At 36.9% G+C, this 19836-nt stretch overlaps 1 protein-coding gene across 2 annotated transcripts in view; it reads left to right on the top strand.

The window, feature by feature from the left end:
- Window positions 1-19836, top strand: part of ca8 (carbonic anhydrase VIII) — a 162269-nt gene that overhangs the window by 72869 nt on the left and 69564 nt on the right. For both annotated transcript variants that reach the window (XM_051929385.1, XM_028803561.2), the window contains exon 4: window positions 7227-7322. In XM_051929385.1, the coding sequence (XP_051785345.1) occupies window positions 7227-7322 (96 nt within the window). The remainder of the gene's footprint in view (window positions 1-7226; window positions 7323-19836) is intronic.

The raw sequence follows: 19836 nt of genomic DNA, 5'->3' as shown, positions 1-19836 counted from the left end.
GAATATTATTATTCATAAACGTTTGTTCATGCCATTGAACATTTATCAATAAACAACATTTTTTCAAGACGGATGTCACGTGCAGTGCCACCATTAATGTTCATAGTGGATTCCGATTTGTAGGATCTAATGTAGTTGATAAAGATTTCACTTTCAGGTACATCGTCAGTTATAAGCTTCTGTAGATATTCAGTATATGAATGTAAAGAAGGCAGTCTAATTTGACCCTTTTGACAACAACGTGTAAATGTATAACTTGTATTGCTAGTTGTTTCTTCAGGGAAGTGAACTGAATGACAATGATTGCAAATGACATTCATTAATCCGAATGAATTTTCCTGGTGTATGTTTTGCTTGTGCCGTTTGAGAGGCGCGTTGTTGCATGTGTAGTATTTGGGACGTGTTGTTTTGGAGCTGTAATCGATTTGCCTGTGCTGTGTGAGAAGCCCGTTGTAGCCTTCGCTGCCATTAACGTATGTCTGAGACGGGAGGTGTTTCGTTTTGAATCCGTGCCTGTTGTGATGCAGCACTTTGATTGATAGTTTGCGTCATGTGGATCTAGGATGTAGATTTGTGCATATTAAATGAACTATTGTAGGATCTAATGCAGTTCATAAAGTTTTTACTTTTAGGTACATCGTTAGTTAGAAGCTTTAGTTGAGCTTTGCGTTTTTGGAGTCGAGTCATTTTTTCTTTTAGAAATATGGATAAGTAATAAGGAGTATTGCACTCACTGTTAATATGGAGCCTTTTCTGCGGTTGAACGGTTAATAGTGCCTTATTGTAATGAGATCCACCTATGCTGCATAGCCGTCTATTTTGTTGTTTCTTTCGTGTTCGTGTGTTTGTTCCTGTTATCCTTTCCTTTTCGTTTTGTACTCGTGACCGTGTATTCATGACTTGTTTCTTTCTCAGCATGCAAAATATGGATAAGTAATAAGGAGGATCGCAGTCACTGTTAATGTTTCCTTTTCTGCAGTTGAACGGTTAATAGTGCTTTATTGTAAGGAGATCCACCAATGCTGACACCTATGCTGTCTAGTGTGAAGGTGTTGATGTTCACTTTAGAATATGTGGCTTTGGGTGTCACTTCTTAAGGGTGGTTTTGTGTTCTTTTTTTTGTGTTCCTGTGTCTTGTTGAATCCCCCTCTTTGTGTGTGTCCCGTCCCTCGCTTGTAGGGTCTGTGGGGTGGTTTTGTGTTCTTTTTGTTGTGTTCCATGGGCTTGTTGAATCCCCCTCTTGGTGTGTGTCCCATCCGGTGCCTGTGGGGGGGGGGGTGCCTTGCTGTTGTGCGCAAGCCTCTTTTTTTTTTTTTTTTTTTTTTTTTTTTTTGGGTCTAGTCTCGTGTGCAATGTGTTTCGTGCTTTGCCTGCGTTTCCTCATTTCTCCATTTTTCCTGTGCTCACTCCTTTTTTCTGTGGTCTTGTCCGCCTCTCGCGGCCCCTCATCCGCCTCTCTCGCCCTCTTTTGTCCGCCTTTCTCGGCTCCTCAGCCGACTCTCGCGGACTCTTTTTGCGCCTGTGCAGTACGTCTTTTTGCAGCTACGGCCCATTGCCGGATGTGCCTGCGTCCATCATCCGGTTTAGCATTCTCGGTTAGTAATATGGATTCTGAATAATCTAGGATTTTGAATATCTGCATTAGGTCCCCACATGGTCTCCTCTGCTCAACTAAACAGGTTTAATTCTGTTAGTCTGTTATAGACAGACGTGTTCTTAAGTTCTGGGATGCACCTGGTTGTTCTCTTCTGCACAGCTTCAAGTGCTGCTATGTCTCTCTTGTAGCATGGTGACCAGAACTGCATGCTGTACTCCTGATGCAGTCTCTCTAAAGCATTATATAATCTGAGCATAACGTTCCTTGATTTATATTCAACAGTCTCTATAACCTAATACTTTATTTGCCTTTTTAATAGTTTGCATGTTCTCCCCGTGTCTGCATGGATTTCCTCCGGGTGCTTCGGTTTCCTCCCACAATCCAAAGACATGCAGGTTAGGTGCACTGGTGATCCTAAATTGTCCTTGGTGTGTGTGTGCCCCGCCCGGGATTTGTTCCTGCCTTGCACCCTGTGTTGACTGGGATTGGCTCCAGCAGACCCCCGTGACCCTGTGTTAGAATATAGCGGGTGGGACAATGACTGACTGAAATTGCTTAAATGATGAAAATGATGTGTCAACATAAACCCCCAAATCCTTTTCGGAGGTTGCTTCCTGTAGGACCGTGTCTCCCATCTTGTATTGATAAAGGCAAATTTTGCACTTTTCTACATTAAACTATATTTTCCAAGTGTTTGCCCAGTCCTGCTTTTGCTGCCTCCTTAGCATTTGCCATTCCTTCAATTTTAGTATCATCTGTGAATTTCACAAGTTTGCTAATGATGTCATTAATATAAATCAGAAAAAAGCAACAATCCTAGGACAGGCTTCTGGGCACTTCAGTAATGACCTTACACTACTTGCAGCATTCTTCTATTATGTGTAAGATATGTAGTGCCTTTGACAATAAAAACTTTTATACACTGTTTATGTATCAGTTTACCCTGAGATATTATTTTTATTTAAAAAATGTGTCAATCAACTGGTTAACCTAATGATTTTGGACATCTCCCACAAATAGCCAGTCTTAAAGAAAGCTCATATTCTGTGATAAGCTATCTCAAACTCACCCTTCCTAACTACCCGGTTAAAGTTGGCTGTTGGTGATACGCCATTTTAAAATCAAATGAGAAGCAATGAATGACTCTAAACAGCAGGAGGGCCAGTGCCAGTCAAAACCGATTTGGAGCCATAGGCTTGGTTGATGGATGTCACTCCTTGCTGTCCATAGTTGGTAGTTGGTATTATTAGACTTAGACGACCTTCCCCTTGGTGCCCAGAGTGCATGACCCTTCAATAACAGAAACGGCACCCCTTTGTGTAAACACTGCAGACTTTAAGGGGCAAGTGCACCTTGATGTATGGAGCATGCGCACTTTTACTTTCCTAAACGCCACCCAGTAGGTAATGGCCCCTACTCAGGATCATCAGTGTTTGATGACTGGGAGGGGGCCTCCCCTCAGGTTTACTTTCATTAACTACATTATCATAATAATTTGACAACAACTTTGCCCCTCAGAGTTCAGAGCATGCGTGAATTCGGAAACACAAATGACGCCCCTTTGTGTACGTACCACAGGCATTATTATCATACTTCTTCGTTATGGTTCCAGAGCAAATGCCCGTTATCTTAATGGTGCCCCTCAGATGACAGTACCCTAAGGGGCTTCCTATGTCGCCTAATGGAATGACTGGCTCTGAGAAGGGCAGTGAAAGAAATGAGATACTGACATGTGGTAATGCCATTACCTTTTGTCTCCAAAGCTATGGAGCCTTTTTTTTTAACTTTGATAGTTATTCATGAATTTTCTTTTCCAATCACTTGTACCTTTCCTTTAAGAGTCAAGACTGACCAAAGCACTGAGTGTTTATGACACTGCAAGGTTCTCATATTTTATTAAGAAAAAAAAATTATATATTCCTTTGGCTATTATGGTTATGCAACAGTTTGCACATAGCTTGACCCCAGGTGTAGAGTTACTTCAAGAATACAAATATAGTGCCAAAAAGTATTTCACCCCTTGGAAGTTTTTACATTTTATTATTATTACTAAAACATTGAATCACCATGGATGTAATTTTTTTTTAATTCTGATAAACAGAAAACATATCTTGAATGTGAAAGTGAAAAGATCTCTGCAAAGTGGTCCAAATGAATTACAAATACAAAACATAAAATAATTGATTACATAACTAGTCACCCTTTTAATGTAGCACACCTAAATCATCACTGCTGCAGGCAGATGATTTAAGAAGTCACTGAATTAGATCAATGGAGACCACACGTCTGTAGCCAAAAGGCTTCAATTGACTGCTGTATAAATGCATCTTATGTGGAAGGTTCAACTTGTGGTGGGTCATCATCATTGTGTAACTTACACAATTAAGACAAAAAGAACACTCCAAGCAACTCCATGAAAAAGTTACTGAAAGGGCAAGTCAAATGGATGAAAACAAGAAAATATCCAAGTGACTAAATAACCCTTAGAGTCCAGGTAAATTAAAGATTACGAAATGGAAAGAGTACGGCAGATCTGTAAATCTGCATAGAGCAGGCCTTTCACAAGAACTGAGTGATCATACATGAGAAAGACAAGTAAGGGAGGCCACCAAGAAACCTATGAGGTGTTACAAGCTACGAAGGCTGAGATTAGAGAGGCAGTGCAGACAACTGTTGCCCAGTCACAGCTTTAAGGGAGAGTGGCAAAGAGAAAGCCGCTGTTAGAAAATGCACTTGACATCTCGGCTAGAGTTTTCCAGAAGACACATAGGAAAGTCTGAAGTCAGCTGGAAGAAGGTTCTATAGTCTGATGAGGTCTAAATTGAGCTTTTTGGCCATCAGAATAAATACTATATTTTGCACAAGCCAAACAATGCACATGATCAAAACACCACTGTGAAGCATGGTGGCAGCAGCATCAGGCTTTGGAGATGCTTCTCTGTTGCAAGCTTTATCAGGCTTGTAGGGGTAGAAACTAAAATGAATGCAGCAAAATACAGTGAAATCCTGGAGTGAAAACCTAACATAGTCTGCAAGAAACCTGCAGCTTTGGAGAATATTTGTTTTCCAGCAATACAACGACCTAAGGTATTAAGCTAAAGCTATGCAGGAAAGGCCTTTAAAAACAATAATTTTAAAGTCTTGGAGTGGCTTAGTCAGAGTCCAGATCTCAATCCAATGAAGAATGTGTGGCAGGACTTGAAAAAGGCTGTTCACTCACGATCTCCGTTCTACCTGATGGAGTGTGAGCAGTTTAGCAAAGAAGAATGGAAAAAATGTGCAAAGCTGATAGAGACCTGTACACAAAGTCGTGAGGCTGTCATGGCTGCCAAAGTTGCATCTACTAAATACTGACTAAATATACAGTCAGTTATTTAAGTTTTAGACTTAATTTACACAGTTTGTAGTGGTCTTTTTTCACTTTAAAATTGAAGAGTCTTACTCTGTTGATCAAACTCAGAAAAGCCAAATTGAAATTGACTCTGATTTAATGTTGCAATATAATAACATACGAACACTTCCAAGGGAATGAATATTTTTGATAGGCACTGTACATTTTATTTCTTCACCTAGCACAATAAACGGTTTCTAGGTGAAATGGTGGTGCAGTGGTTAGGGCTGCTCCGTCATGGCTATCAAGTCAAGCGTTCAACTTCTAGCCTGAGGTCTACCTGTATGGACTTCGCATGATCTGCTCATGTCCCTCTGAGTATTCTGCTATCTCCTCTCACATCCCTAAGATGTGTGTTTGCCATTAATTAGCCACTCTAAATTATTACCATCCCATCCCCTGTCTTGAACGCAATGTACTGACGTTAGGCTCCATACTCTGTGATGTAAACTGGATTAAGCAGGTTGACAATGGATTGATGAATTCATAAAAATTATGGTGTCAATGTGGTAACAGCAACAATGAGGTCTAGGGATACAATCCTTTAACACAGCGGTTCTCAAACTTCTTTAGAATTTCTTGTGTGGCGGTCCCTTTAAAAATTGTTTGATGGCTCGCGGACCCTTTAATTAAAAATTAAAAAATCAATATTATTTCAAAAAAATTGGGGGCGCCAAATACTTTGCACAAGGGTGCCACATACCCACTGTACGGCACTGCATAGGTACAGCCTGCTGTGAATAAAACATTTTTTGACAAAAAATTATTTATTCAGAAAATATTACGTACATCTTAGTTATTAAATTTAATTTTATTAAATTTAAGTTAAAATTTTAATGGGATGGATGCATCTGCTTTGCCTTAACCAGTTCTTCTATGTTTGGCTTTGTTTTGGCCAGTGCAACTATCATATCATTTGTCGCGTCTAATCTGTTTCGAGATTTTGCTTTGATAGTAAGTAGTGTGGAAAAAGCCATCTCACACTCATAGGTGGTTGCGAATGGAATCAGCACTCTTAGAGCCATCTTTGCAACATCGGGATAGGACTGTGCCATTTCAATCCAAAAATCACTACAACACATTTCACAGAAAACATGTTTTGCACCCCCATCATTTATCAAATCAATAAACTGTTCTTGAATGAAATTGTCCTCCGAAGGCAGGTCACTAATGGAGAGTACAAACGGGTTATTGATAAATCGTTGGTACTTTTCAAATTCTCATAGGTCAGGAAGATAGTGAGAAATTTTTCCAATTTCTTTTTAGCAACAAAACACTATTTCACAAGAAGAATTTGGATCTTATCTAATTCTATCCACTGTTAGATGTCGTTCTGCTTCAATGAGACCTTAAAATTATATTCAAGTCAAAATCAATGGAACGACCAGATCATCAAGACTCTTTTCTTCATTGTCGATTTTTTAAACCGCCTCTTAGCAATCGCTTTATTTTGAATTGTCTCATTATGAACACTTTTACTTCATTTGCATTGAGCGGGCAATTTCACCACTAAAAAACACAAAAAATGTAAAATATGTTGTTTGTTGATTATCTGTATCCACCTTTAGTGCTCTTATTTGCTTCTAAAATATACGAAAACTGTTCGCGAGTGTTTTGATTCTACGAAAGAATCGATAATTTTTGATTAGGATAAAAATGATAAGGGCTGGTTTGTGCTGAGCGATAACGGTGGGAAAACAATGCAGTGACAGCGAATAATGGAACAGTGGATTCGTGGTTGGGTCTAGGTGGTGGGGGTAATGACGGAGCTCAGTCACTTCCCCTTGGATGGTAAAGGTTAATAATTATAAAAATAGAAATAATATAAATATGCAATCATTTCTCACGGTCCCACCAAAGCCGCTTCGGGACTGCAGACCCCAGTTTGAGAACCGCTGCTTTAACAGAAGGTTTTCTGTTGGTCCTCCTTTTTCATTTGAGGACAACTACCTAAAAATTGTCAACAGCCTTTCAGTTTAATAGTGGAGCTTTGTATGTAATTATTATTACAAGATTCATTGTGCATATTTAAAGAGTATATGGTCTAACTTGATAAGGGAGGATGAGTTTTATAAGAACAATGAAAAAGGCTGACTGTGCTGGGGCCTCATCCATGATGTTTAACTACACTTGAGAGCTCTGTTTTGTGTTGGCTTTAGCATTCTAATTGCCCAAATGGATTAAAGTCAGTTTTGGCAATTTAAATTTTAATCACAATATGTAAAATATGTTTTTCAGCTTCATCTGATTCACTGGAATACAAAACTGTTCAGCAATATTGAAGAGGCATTGGGGAAGAGAAATGGCATTCTTATCATCGCTTTGTTTGTACAGGTAAATTATTTTTCATTTTACTTTAACTGAACATAATATTTAATCAGTGGCAGTGGTTAACTAAAAACAGACAAATAAGAAACGTGGAAGAAAATTAAATTAATGTTCATTACAGTACAAAGGTATACAACTGAATTCTTGTTGATTTGGAGTCAGAAAAACTGATAAATCATAGTAAACAGATGAAAATGTATTGAGTGAAAATCTAGAGGTTGATTTCACTCATTATCAGACACAACAAAATTAAAAGTATAAAGAAAAGTCAAATTCAAACCAAATACACTATTCTCTCAAAAACTCTTTCCTTTAATTGCTTAGAATTTGGATGCTGTTCAATGTGAGCCAGCATCTTATTATGGCCGCCACAATGTCACATGTCTAGCAAACATGACCCATCATAGCAACCACACACACAAAATGGCAGAACCCTAGAAACAAGCAGAGAAGACAGCGGTGTTTTCATTGGCTGAAGGTTGTGCAAAAAGAAATGATCTGGAGATGAAAAAAACAAAAGAGGAACGGCCAGACTTGAGGACCAGAAAAGAAAGGTGCAGCAGCCAGTTAAATAAATCACTTTCTTAGTTTTGCCAGGGTTTCAGTTTTATTTAGTGTTACTAATTTGTGTTCTTTTTCTTCTAAATTAGTTTTATTTGTTTTGTTAATGGACTTTTTATATGTGTGTCACTTACCTTTCATTTTTAATATTTCTCATTAAGTATCTTATTTTCTGCTTATTGTTTTGTACTTTTCTTCCTTTGGATTCTTAATTTTTCTAATCTCTATTTGTTTCTTGCCTTACCTCCTTATGTTGAGTCTTTTGTGGCAAGACATCCCGATTATGAAGGGGCGCACCTAACAGGGCTGTCATCTGAATTCCCATTGAAAGGTTTAGCATGTCCCAGACAAAGGGGCTTTCAGTTTATTCTCTTTGTTGTTGCATTTGGCTTAAGTCTTTAGTATTTCTTGCTGTTTTCCATCCATCTATCCATCCATTATCCAACCTGCTTTATTCTAACTACAGCAGTCACGGGGGTCTGCAGGAGCCAATCCCAGCCAACACAGGGCGCAAGGCAGGAAACAAACCCCAGGCAGGGCGCCAGCCCACCGCAGTTCTTGGTGTTTTCGTATTTCTTTAACTTGTTTGTATTGTTTGGCCTTTGAGAGTTTCTGTTTTTTCATCATAGTATTTTTGTATCTTGGGCTTTTCATATGACTTGCTCTTTGTCTAAATTGTATTTTGCTTTTTTGACCTATTTATTTTTGGCCAACTCTGCTTTAAGACAGAGGGTTTTTAAGTAATCAACAGAAGTTGGGATACCTGTGCAAATTATTTGCTTCAACTTGTAAGGCTTAATTTACTTTAATTGCTGCAGAATATATGTAGATTATAACCTATTAGTTGTTCCCTGAAGAAGGCCCATTTGTAATATTCTGATATTTCCTTTTTTCAGTTTTTGCTAACCTAAACTTTCAATTCAAACCTCAAGCAGTTTATTGCTTACCTTTTCACCATTTTAGCACAATCATTGCATTTCAACCAATTAAATTTTAAGAAAAATTGGAAAAATCGAGGTGTTCTAAAACTTTTAACTGGTAGTATATATTAAATATCATCTGCCATAAATTATCCCAACTCTTAATTCTGCACCGGATGAACTGATAATCTGGTGGCTTAAAGTCCAATGCCATATTATCTGCCAATGACCACAAATGTACACATTTTTGCCTGTGACCTTTCCGGTAGTCTGAACAACATCTGCAATTTTACTGTGGCTCTGTTAATTGTAAAGTATAGGAAGGTCATACTCTATTTAAAAATAATGGTGGTTTCTGCTGCCAGTCCAGACACATTTGGACTTACATTTTACTATCACACTATCCTAACAAAATTGACAGTCTTGAACTTTGCTACTTAATTATGGCCACTTATTGCATGTTTTTCACACAGGGTGATGATCACAGTAGACGGTTTTTAACTGAAGGATTACAATGATTTGGCCTGTTAAACTTTCCATGTAATCAAAAAGAGAAATGCTTACATTTTATAATCTAGTAGGCATTTGATTAAATAGTAACCACTAAAACAAATCATTCAGTTAAAGGCATAACATTATTTGTTAAACATAACACAAGTTTGTACATTCAGCACATTAAATGATGAAACTAGCAAATGGTTATACATGGCGTTACACCACATTTGTCATCGCATCTTTAAACACAGAGAGGAAACTGTTGACTTAAAGGTGAGTTTTGCACATTTAAGCATGTTTATAGTAGTTAAACTAACTGGCACAGGTGGCACATTCATGTAGAAAAATTTAAAATCTAACTTGGCTTCAGAGAGTTTAATCATGCTGGACCAAATTTGTTTTAAAATGTCGAAATCGGGGAATTGTGGATGATTGTCAAGGCGGGGTGAGGGGTTTGATTGGTTGGAAATCGAGGACACTTGTCAGAGCAATGTCGATTGCTTAATCAACTCGTAGCACCCCACTTTGTAAACCATCTGCGACCCATCCATCCATCCATTCTCCAACCCGTTGAATCAGAACATATCGTCACGGGGGTCTGCTGGAGCCAATCCCAGCCAACACAGGGCACAAGGCAGGGCATCCGCGACCCATTACCATTAAATACAATAGTGACTAGTGACCTAAGAGCGGCAACCCACAACCCATTTAGGGTCACAGCCCATAGTTTAAGAAACCTTACATTACAGTGTAAAATTTGAAGGTAATGATGATATAGCAGCAAAATTCACATCTGCATTTTTTTTTTATTGTTTATGTTTGAAAAGCAGAACATTATAACAGCATACTATTCAAAATAATAAAACTATAAAAGATAAAACTGTTTATTCAGAAATCAAAGGAAAAATAAAATTCAGAAGAAAAAAAAAACAACAAGATTTAACCCCCACCCAATAGAAAGTGAAAAAGAAAGAAAGTAAAGCATTAACAAAAAAACCCATGTGACTTTTTAATTATAATAAAACAATTAACAGCATAAGAGAGTTAATCACGTGTGTGGAATAATTATTCTAAAACTATACTAGGAATTGCTTCCATTTTTAAAAAGAGTTTGATTTTTTCTAAAGGCGTCTGCATTTCTGAAAAAGGAAACAAGCAGCTGTTCCACAGTGTGCCAAAGTATTTTACAAATGGAGGCATCAGTATGGGGTAATCTGCTCTGAAATTACTGTGTTGATGAAGTCTTTTGCTGACAGTTTTAGAAGCTCTTGTGGTAGATCATAAATGTACTTTTAGATTTTAAGAAGAAACCAGGGCTCCTAGAATATGGATGGTGGAAGAGATGTCCATAATGTATTGTTCAAGAAGCTATCATTACCACAATAGTTCCCTACCTTCTGTAGTTAATTAGCTGTATTTAATGTATTGATTTATGTTTTTTCATTTGCTAATTTGTTAAATGAATCCAATTACTGAAACAGACCTGAACTTTTTACTGGCAGCCTCAGACAAATAAAACTAGAATCTTCATGGTGTCCTCATTCATACACCATTACTACTCACAGCAACATGCCAACTAACAATCTCTAAACAAACAAGCCTTCATATTTTTGGGAATCATGATGGAATGGCTGTTCTCACAGAAAATGTATTGGGTTATAGGGAGAGGAGGAGAGGAGTGGTTGGGAGCATGTGCTGATTACAGTGAGTTGCCGCACACACAACATGGCAGACCACCCGGATTGAGATCCAAGTGCAGCCATGCTGGCTAATTTTACAAAAGTTATGTTTGGGCTAGTATTTCACTCAGTACATAGAACCACTGTTGTTATGATGCCCTTATTTGATAAATAGTGATTATAATTCTGTTATTACAATTTTTTTCTGATGCTACTTGTTCATGTATCTATTGATGAATTCACTCAGGCTTGCCCCCACAGATTCGATAGCAGGTACTCACCTCTCTCACAGTTGGTCTTTGCCTAATGCTTCTGGTTGTTTACTGCCACCGCTATTACGTGCACAACATGCATGTGCATTCTTCACTCCTTCCTGTTTTTATCAACTGCAAAGCATTATGGGTATATATTATTATTATTATATTTTTTATTATATTAAAGGGGTAGGCTCATATGTTACACACAACTTCACACACAAGTCCATACAAAAATACATCATCACATTTCCAGTTTCATCACATTTCCAGTTTCCTTCTGTGTGCATGTTTTGTGTTTGAATGTGTTTGCAAGTTTTCCATTCATTTTTAGCCTACTATTAAGTGGGTGGGTGCCCCATCCTACACTACCTGCTACAGCATCATGGGGTGCTGGGAAAAAAAAGCTGATCTAAGTGAGCTGCACAGCAAACCTATTTGGTAAATGACATATAGCAAAAACAATGTATTCACTGAGCGGCATGCTTTTGGCAAATTTTGGTGATCAACACTAATGTGGAGTTTGTATTTTCTGTCCATCTCGATAATAGATTTTCATTGGTACCCAAATCCCACAGATATGAGTTGCTGACTCCCAACAAGTGTGTGTGCCCTGTGTGTATGCTGGACATACCCCAAACAATTTTAACATTAAATTAGATCAGAACGGATTCTGCTAACCTCATTATATAATGAAGTGTTAATGGCTATGTAAAGAATTAATAATGGTGCTAATATAAAAGACGCTATATAAAGCATGCATTGAATAATATAAATATATTATAAATATAAACAAGACCTCTGATAGCAGAAATCTTAAGGAATCTTTAAAGGTGATGACCATCATAAGAGGCGGAAGACAAGTCTGTCTGTCTGACTTGCTTTGACACACTTTTTATAAAGGCTAATAATACTATTACTGTTAACTTTTTTTTTCCCTTGCAGCTGTTATCATGAAAAAAAGTGTGGCTATCTAGATATTATTTGAATTTTAGCCTGGAAAATTGCCATCCAAGTATAGGCTTATGGGAAAATAAGTTATCTTTAGTTGTTAGATCTCATCATTATGGCGCAAATGGAAAAATACATTTTGAAAGCCTTCTGCACTTAACAATACAACTTATCTAATAATTTGAACTCAGCTCTATTTAAAATAAAATCACACAGCTCTGTTTGCTCATGTAAATTAAACCAAGTCTACATGCAGTAAAACAACACAGAAAAAGATAAGATATGCAGTATATACTGTATGCGCAGCAGGCTTCAGATTTCTCTATTGTCCTTTGGACATAACATGTTTCAAATGTAGCTTTAGCATACAAAAGATAATGGGACAAATTATTTAGTTAGTTACAGGTTAAGAAGAGTTAGAAACACTAGCCCTCAAGTAAAATGGCTTAAGGTACATGCAAAACTAAAATTCTGAATGAGCACGACAAAGACAGTAAACAAATTAAAGAAACATCAAGACAAAATATTACAACCCCCTGATAGCTACATTATGGCCTATGGCTACATTCTGAACAGCATTTCCTTGCATTGATCCTAAAGTTTAAGATCAACCCTGTCAGAGGGTATCACTAAATTATATAACATTCTGTAATAAAGTAGAATAAGCCTTTTAAAAAATATATTGATTTTAACATATAATTACAATTATTAAGTTGCAATTCACTAAACCACATGCAGTTAAGTATTGAGTACTTCATCTAACAGTCATGTTGAAATCCCCCCTTCCCACTAAACGAGAGAGACAAAGTGTAGAAGAGAATATGGTAAAAGATAAAGTCTGTAAGAGCTTGCAATTGTTGAGTTCATTCAATAATTGCTATAAGGAGTGCTAGCTGAGGGTGCCTCTTATATGTTAAACTAGTTTTGAATTGTTCCACTTAATGTAAATTTGATAGTCTCTAATTTTAAGTAGATACAGCACATCATATTTCATTGTGCTACAGTAGTTAAGATCTGATCCTTTGAGTTGAACAGAATATAAGAAGAAGTAGTGTAGTGCACATTTTAATGGCAGACTGATGCTTAACTCTGGTGTTCCATCTGCTGTTATACCAAAGCAGGCAGTGGTGTATGGGAGAAAAAAAAAGAAATATTGTCTTTTTATTTAAAACAAATGTAGAATTATAAAAGTGCTGTTAGACAATATCAGTGCTTAGCACAGCGTTTCTCAACCTTTAAGTATTTGCGACCCGAGTTTTCATAACAGTTTTAATCGCGCCCCCCTAACGTTTTTTTGAAAGGAGCCCACTAATACCAATTTGTTGTTTTTTAATTAATGATATATCATAGATGCATATTTTATTATACCTACTTAACTTTTATCGACATTTATCTAACTCTATATTTATTTTTCTAGTATCAGAATGTAGTTTAAGTTAATTTGTTTTGGTTTCAATAGATGTATTTTTCATATTTTCAGTTCTTGTTTTCTTTTTTTCACATCTTCGCGTCCCCCTTTTTGTTACTTCGCACCCCCCTAGGGGGGTCCGCCCAACAGGTTGAGAACCACTGGCTTAGCAGGTTCAATCTATAAAAAATAGCAGGGCTGAAAACATATATAAAATTTTCTGCCAATAGAAATTTATGTCTACCCACATTAACAAATAGAGGACGTGAGTGATAAATTTACTGTTGTCTCAGTTGGGTGTAAGTACATTAAGCAGCTTCAATCTAATTTCATTTGATTTCTTAATTAACAGTTAGATGGCAGCATAAGAGATCAGTTCAGAAAGGATAAGGTAATGCGTTCCTGTTTGAGTATTCTGACTCCTCTAATTTTATGCTCATACTTTCAGTAGATTAACTGTCCAATCCATCCACTCTTAACTCTCGTTTTTCTTTAATATTCAGATGTGTTTCCTGTAAAAATAGAATGCCTGCCTTTGTAGAACTAAGATATCTCTTTTTCCTTTTTTTTCTTTTCAGTGCATGGTTTAGACCCTTGACATCTCAGCTAATGAAACTGATTTAAGCAGGCACAGGAATCTGGTGTTTTATTTCCAGGAGTTATATTTCCTGGTGGCACATGGGATTATTATGTCTTTTGCAATAACAGAGCCTTTGATTCCATGCATAAGTAAGATTCTGTTCTGCTCAGGACTAATAATTGGAGAAAGTAAGCCCTGAATGATTTTTTAAGCAGAAAAGAAAACAGAACATTGTAGAAATGAACAGTTATTATGAATGAAAAACTAATAAAACAATGTGAAATACAATAAGTTCCACAAAGTCATTTACATTAACAATGCAAGCAAAGTTAAATAAACTAATAGTGGCCCTCTACAGTCATTCCATCCCGGCCTAGCCCAGCCTTAACCACTCCAACTCATTTTGATATCCCAAATAAGACAAAGATCCTGCGTAGCAGGGCTCCACACTTCTAATAGGGAACTCAAAAGCTGGGCAAAGGTTTCTGCAACTATAGGCCCTCACAGTCTTTATATTTCTGTCCATGTATATAACTATAAAATGAATTCATTCTAGAAAAATTCTATACTCGAATATTCCTACATGCAGATGCACTACAGCCAGAAATATATGAAGAGCATCTATATACAGTATTATAATGCTGCGCTCCAAAAAGACTCTGTGAAACACCAAACCCCAAAGGGACCCTCACCCATACTGTAGACGCTATCCCTGGCCCTTACATTCATTAATTTTGCTTTAAAATTAATTGTTAGGGATTCTTTATATTACTGAGCTTTGATACTTACCCAGTTTGACGTATTCAGTACATTTTCAGTCCAGTTTCTCAAAATGAGGTAAAGATAAATCAAGATCAGTTATGCTAGTTGTTTTTTTCCATTTTTATTAATTTTATTAATCACATTACAAAGAATGAGAATTCTGTCAGGTTACTTGTTATACATTTTTGTGTATGCTCCGTATCAAATGAAATCATCAGCTCTCCTTCTTTATCCAATTCAGAGTGCAATGTGAATGAAAAGCCCAAAATGCAGCCATGCCTCTTATATGCTGAGACATCAAAAAGCCGAACTGAGGCCCTGCTTGTTTATTTTATTCTTGTCAATTTCTGATAAACTTTGAACCATTCATTGTAGAGAGAATTTGAATTTTTCTGATTAGAAAGGATGGAATGGAATTCTGTGAATTGAGTAAGATAACAAAACAAGCGAGTGCTGTAGTGTACAATATCCCAGTAGACTTTGCATCTGGTGTTACTCTGGTGTTAGTGTATTTGGAGTAATTGTAAATACAGGACTCCTTATGAAATAAGCAATCACTTTTCCCAATATGTTCTGTATGTAGGGCATTCCCAAAGAATATATCCTAGCAAAGCAGGCACGTCATGAAATCATTCACATTTCAGGTCTTATCTCAGATATGTTTTGGATAATTGTAGTTGCGATGGGTGCATCTAGGGTACTGTGTTTAGTTAAAGTACATTATGCTTTGCACAAACTGAAGACGTTTATCGTATGACAGAAATATTCCAATAATTACTTGAGATTCTAATTAAAACACTCCATTCCCATTGTTGTCTTAGATCATCAAGGAGTGTGTTGTTTGAGTTAAGCTGGCATTGTAGAATCTTGTTAAATGTTAATATGGATGAACTCTGTCTCGTAACTCAGTGTTTCCCAAACTCGGTCCTGGGGGCACACTGTGGCTGCTGGTTTTTGTTCCAACCAGATTCCTAATCAGTGACAATACCTGATAGCACTGATCTCATTTAATTAGCTGGTATTATTTTCTTTTATTCTACATTCAGAAAAGCACACCAGCATGATTTTTACATTTATCAGACATTTAGAAATATTTCTGCATTTGCTAGAGATTTAAATGCTTAATTCTCTTTTGTTGATTTCATTATATTTTTCCCTTTCTCTGTGCAGTTTTTCCCCTTCATTGTATCTCATTAATGACCATTAAAAATGAGCAGAGCAGACACCCAGGCAAACAACACTGAATAATCAAAGGCTGCAAGTACTTTAGCGTCCAACCCAATAATTAGTAAATAATGGATTAATTAAACAATTAGAACACGTAGAAAAGTAGAATGAAAATCAAGATGAAAATATTGTTAAAAAGAAAAAAATACATTATTTCCACATAACTGCTTGGTACATTTTAATATATATATATATATTTTTTAACCATACTTAATTTTCTAATTTCTATATTGTTCCCAAAACACAGAACTTGGGAAATAACACATCACTTAATTAGCCCAGGAGTCCAATTAAAAACAGAAGCTGGTTGGAACAAAAACCTGCAACCACAGTGTGTCCCCAGGGGAGAGGTTGGGAAACACTGCTGTAACTATTGATGACCCAGGTATAAGGAAATGCCAAGGCTGTGGGCAAACCACATATCATTAATGGAAGAAACCATAAATTCTTCTCTGTATTAGATAATTCTCAAGGAGAATATTGACTCGGCTGTTTGTGAGCTGAAACTGAAGTGCAGTTGGGTCTTTCAGCAACACCATGATGCTAAGCAAAACACCAGTTCCACATTGTTATAACTGTTTGTACTGTTCTAGTCAATCTCCAGACTTCCTAAGCAGGACTTGAAACAACGAGTTCATGCTTGAAATAAAACAGTACTGCATCGAAGAGTGGGTGAAAATTCCTCCACATGCGTTGTGAAAGATGCTTAGTGAATTATAGGAAGCATTTGGTTGCAGTCATTGCAGCTATGATTTCTAGCTTGCTTTGCATTTTTTTTCTTTGTGCATGAATAATTATTTGCCTTCAAGTTATTTTTAATGTCACTGAAGCTTAAAAGATATTACTATTACCTTATTTGGTGGTTTACTTTTCTTTTAGCAATTTCATTTTTATTTAATGTTATACTTTTGGTTGTTCTACAACACCATATTGTTTTACATGGGTGCCAATATTTTGTAGTTTTCTTACTAGGATGCGATCATTTATTGCTAGGATGACAAATCCTGGAAGTTACGATGGGTGGAGATATAAAAAATTTACTACTTTTGACTTTAAGTTTTTGGTTGTTTTTTTTGGCTTGTTCAATGGTTCATCTGATGTTTTAGTATTGATCCTCACTTGGTTCACTAATCAAAGATCACAATTGCACATGTGGCCTGTCCAGTGCCGGATTAACCAATAGGCACATGTAGCATATGCTATGGGCCCCGCAATTTCGGGGGCCCCCAAATGGTGGACCCAATATTTAATGAAAAAGTGTAGCATTGAAAAACTGGTCTTTAAAAATATTATCTTTATGTTTTTAAACTGTAAATTTCTTACACAACAAAACTTTAGGGGCCCAACACATAAAATTCACATAAATATTATAAGATTCTTATTATAATCGAGAGTAAAATAATTATTTAGTCCGGTTTGAACTGTTCAGAATCTAAACTTCAGATGATGCAGACCAAAAGGGCCCCCAAATTTGAAATGTGCTACGGGCCCCCAAAGCTCTTAATCCGGCCCTGGGCCTGTCATTTCCATCCTGTAGCAGAATAAAACGGAGCAAACATTACATGTTTGGGGGCAGGTATTCAGAGAATCCACCTTACTAAGAGGACAAATGTTTGGGTGTCTGTCAGTGTGTCCATCCCGTTTCTAAGTCTTTGCTACCCAATAGATGGCACATCACAAACACAAACATTAGCAATGCTCTTATGTGTAATTCTGTGCCAAATGGAATGTAACAGAGACAGAAATGGGATGGACACTGCACTGCAAACATGAATCTTGAGGTCTATGTTGATTACTTAGATTTCAACCCGTTTTAGACAGGTAGCACAACTAGTAGACGATAAAAGAAAACTGTGTAACTTGTTCACTCAGATGTTCTTTATCTAATACTAGATTTATTTTGAAAACATAATATTTAGTGTCAAATCTTTGCAATATCAGTGAAAAACAGGGAGGACCAAATACTTTTCAAAGCACTGCAGGTGCCCTTTAACCTTAAGCACCCTAAGTATGAACTGTATAGGTATGATGCCAGACTCCCAGATGTATTTACAGTATAAGAAAATTCAGTGTGGCTAAGTGGTTAACACTATGGATTTCAAACTCAGGTTGAGGGTTCAAATCCTGCTATTTACATGTGTGACCATGAGCAAGACATGTCATCTGCAGGTGCTCCAATTGGAAAAACAAAAGAAAAGCAACCAAATATATCTCAGATGTTGTAAGTCACCTTGGATAAAGGAGTCTTTGGAACATGGATAGACAGAAGTACAAAGAGCTCAATAAATTAGCAGTAAGTGAGTGCCAAGAGTCTGCTGAAATAAGGAGGCCCAATGAAGATAAGCAAGCCAGAAGTGACAGCTGAATAAGTGCTATTAGTTATCAATGATAAAGAACAGTGGCATGATGCAAGCATGGGAATTTTCCAAGTGTGTGATATGGCAGCCTGCAGCATGAATATTTTTTGCTGCCATTACGTAAACCTTAAGCTGCATGCCTTGTTCATTGCCAATTGAAGTTCCCAGTATTGGATCTACAGTGCAGTGGTGCTTCAGGCAGTGCATTTTACGAGGACCCAGAGCCCATCCTGCCATTGCGTAGTATTGGACACGAGGCTTTGTGTTACAGTATACTGTGTACATTTAATACTTGCTTCCATTTAACTGCCTTTTGAATTTGCCTGAATTTCCTTAATCGAGTCTTTGACCTACATGCTTGAATTTTTAATACATTTTAGCCTGCATGTTTGAAATTGTTTTTTGCAGGTTTGACTTGCTGCCATTTATCTTTTTTTCACCATATTATGTCAGCCCATAGCTGCTAGATTCTGATATATTCATTATCAGTTCAAATTACATACACAAAATTCATACAAATATAATAATAAAAAAGCAGCGTTTAATTACATAAAAAGCTGAACATAAAAATACATCGCTATATAATTTTATATACCATATCCACCTATCCTTCCCTCTTTATTTGATATATATTGCCTTTTTTCCTGTAAGTTCCTCTGATGAGGATTCCTGGTTGGAATTGAAAGCTTAGGAATAAAAAACAATTTTAAGATACGTGATTCATTTGCTCCCTTTGTCAATTACCAGCTACAAATATGCAAACTTTAACCTTCGTCTCCCCATATATACTGTGTATATATATATATATATATATATATATATATATATATATATATATATATATATATATATATATATACATATATATATATATATATATACTACAAACTATGAGAGGAGTCCAATCTGTTTAACCTCCTTAGCATTGTATTTTATTTCAAAAAAATATGTAAAAAACATTGCATTTTTTTGGCATGAAAAATGACATATTTATTAAATCCATCCATCCATTTTCCAACCCACTGAATCCGAACACAGGGTCACAGGGGTCTGCTGGAGCCAATCCCAGCCAACACAGGGCACAAGGCAGGAACCAATCCCGGGCAGGGTGCCAACCCACCGCAGGACACACACAAACACACCCACACACCAAGCACACACAAGGGCCAATTTAGAATTGCCGATCCACCTAACCTGCATGTCTTTGGACTGTGGCAGGAAACTGGAGCGCCCGGAGGAAACCCACGCAGACACGGAGAGAACATGCAAACTCCACGCAGGGAGGACCCGATTTATTAAATCTCAAAACTATAATAATAATACAAA

This window comes from Erpetoichthys calabaricus, chromosome 6 (assembly GCF_900747795.2).
Source record: "Erpetoichthys calabaricus chromosome 6, fErpCal1.3, whole genome shotgun sequence".
Lineage (NCBI taxonomy): Eukaryota > Metazoa > Chordata > Cladistia > Polypteriformes > Polypteridae > Erpetoichthys > Erpetoichthys calabaricus.
This window is presented reverse-complemented; position numbering and strand designations above follow the sequence as displayed.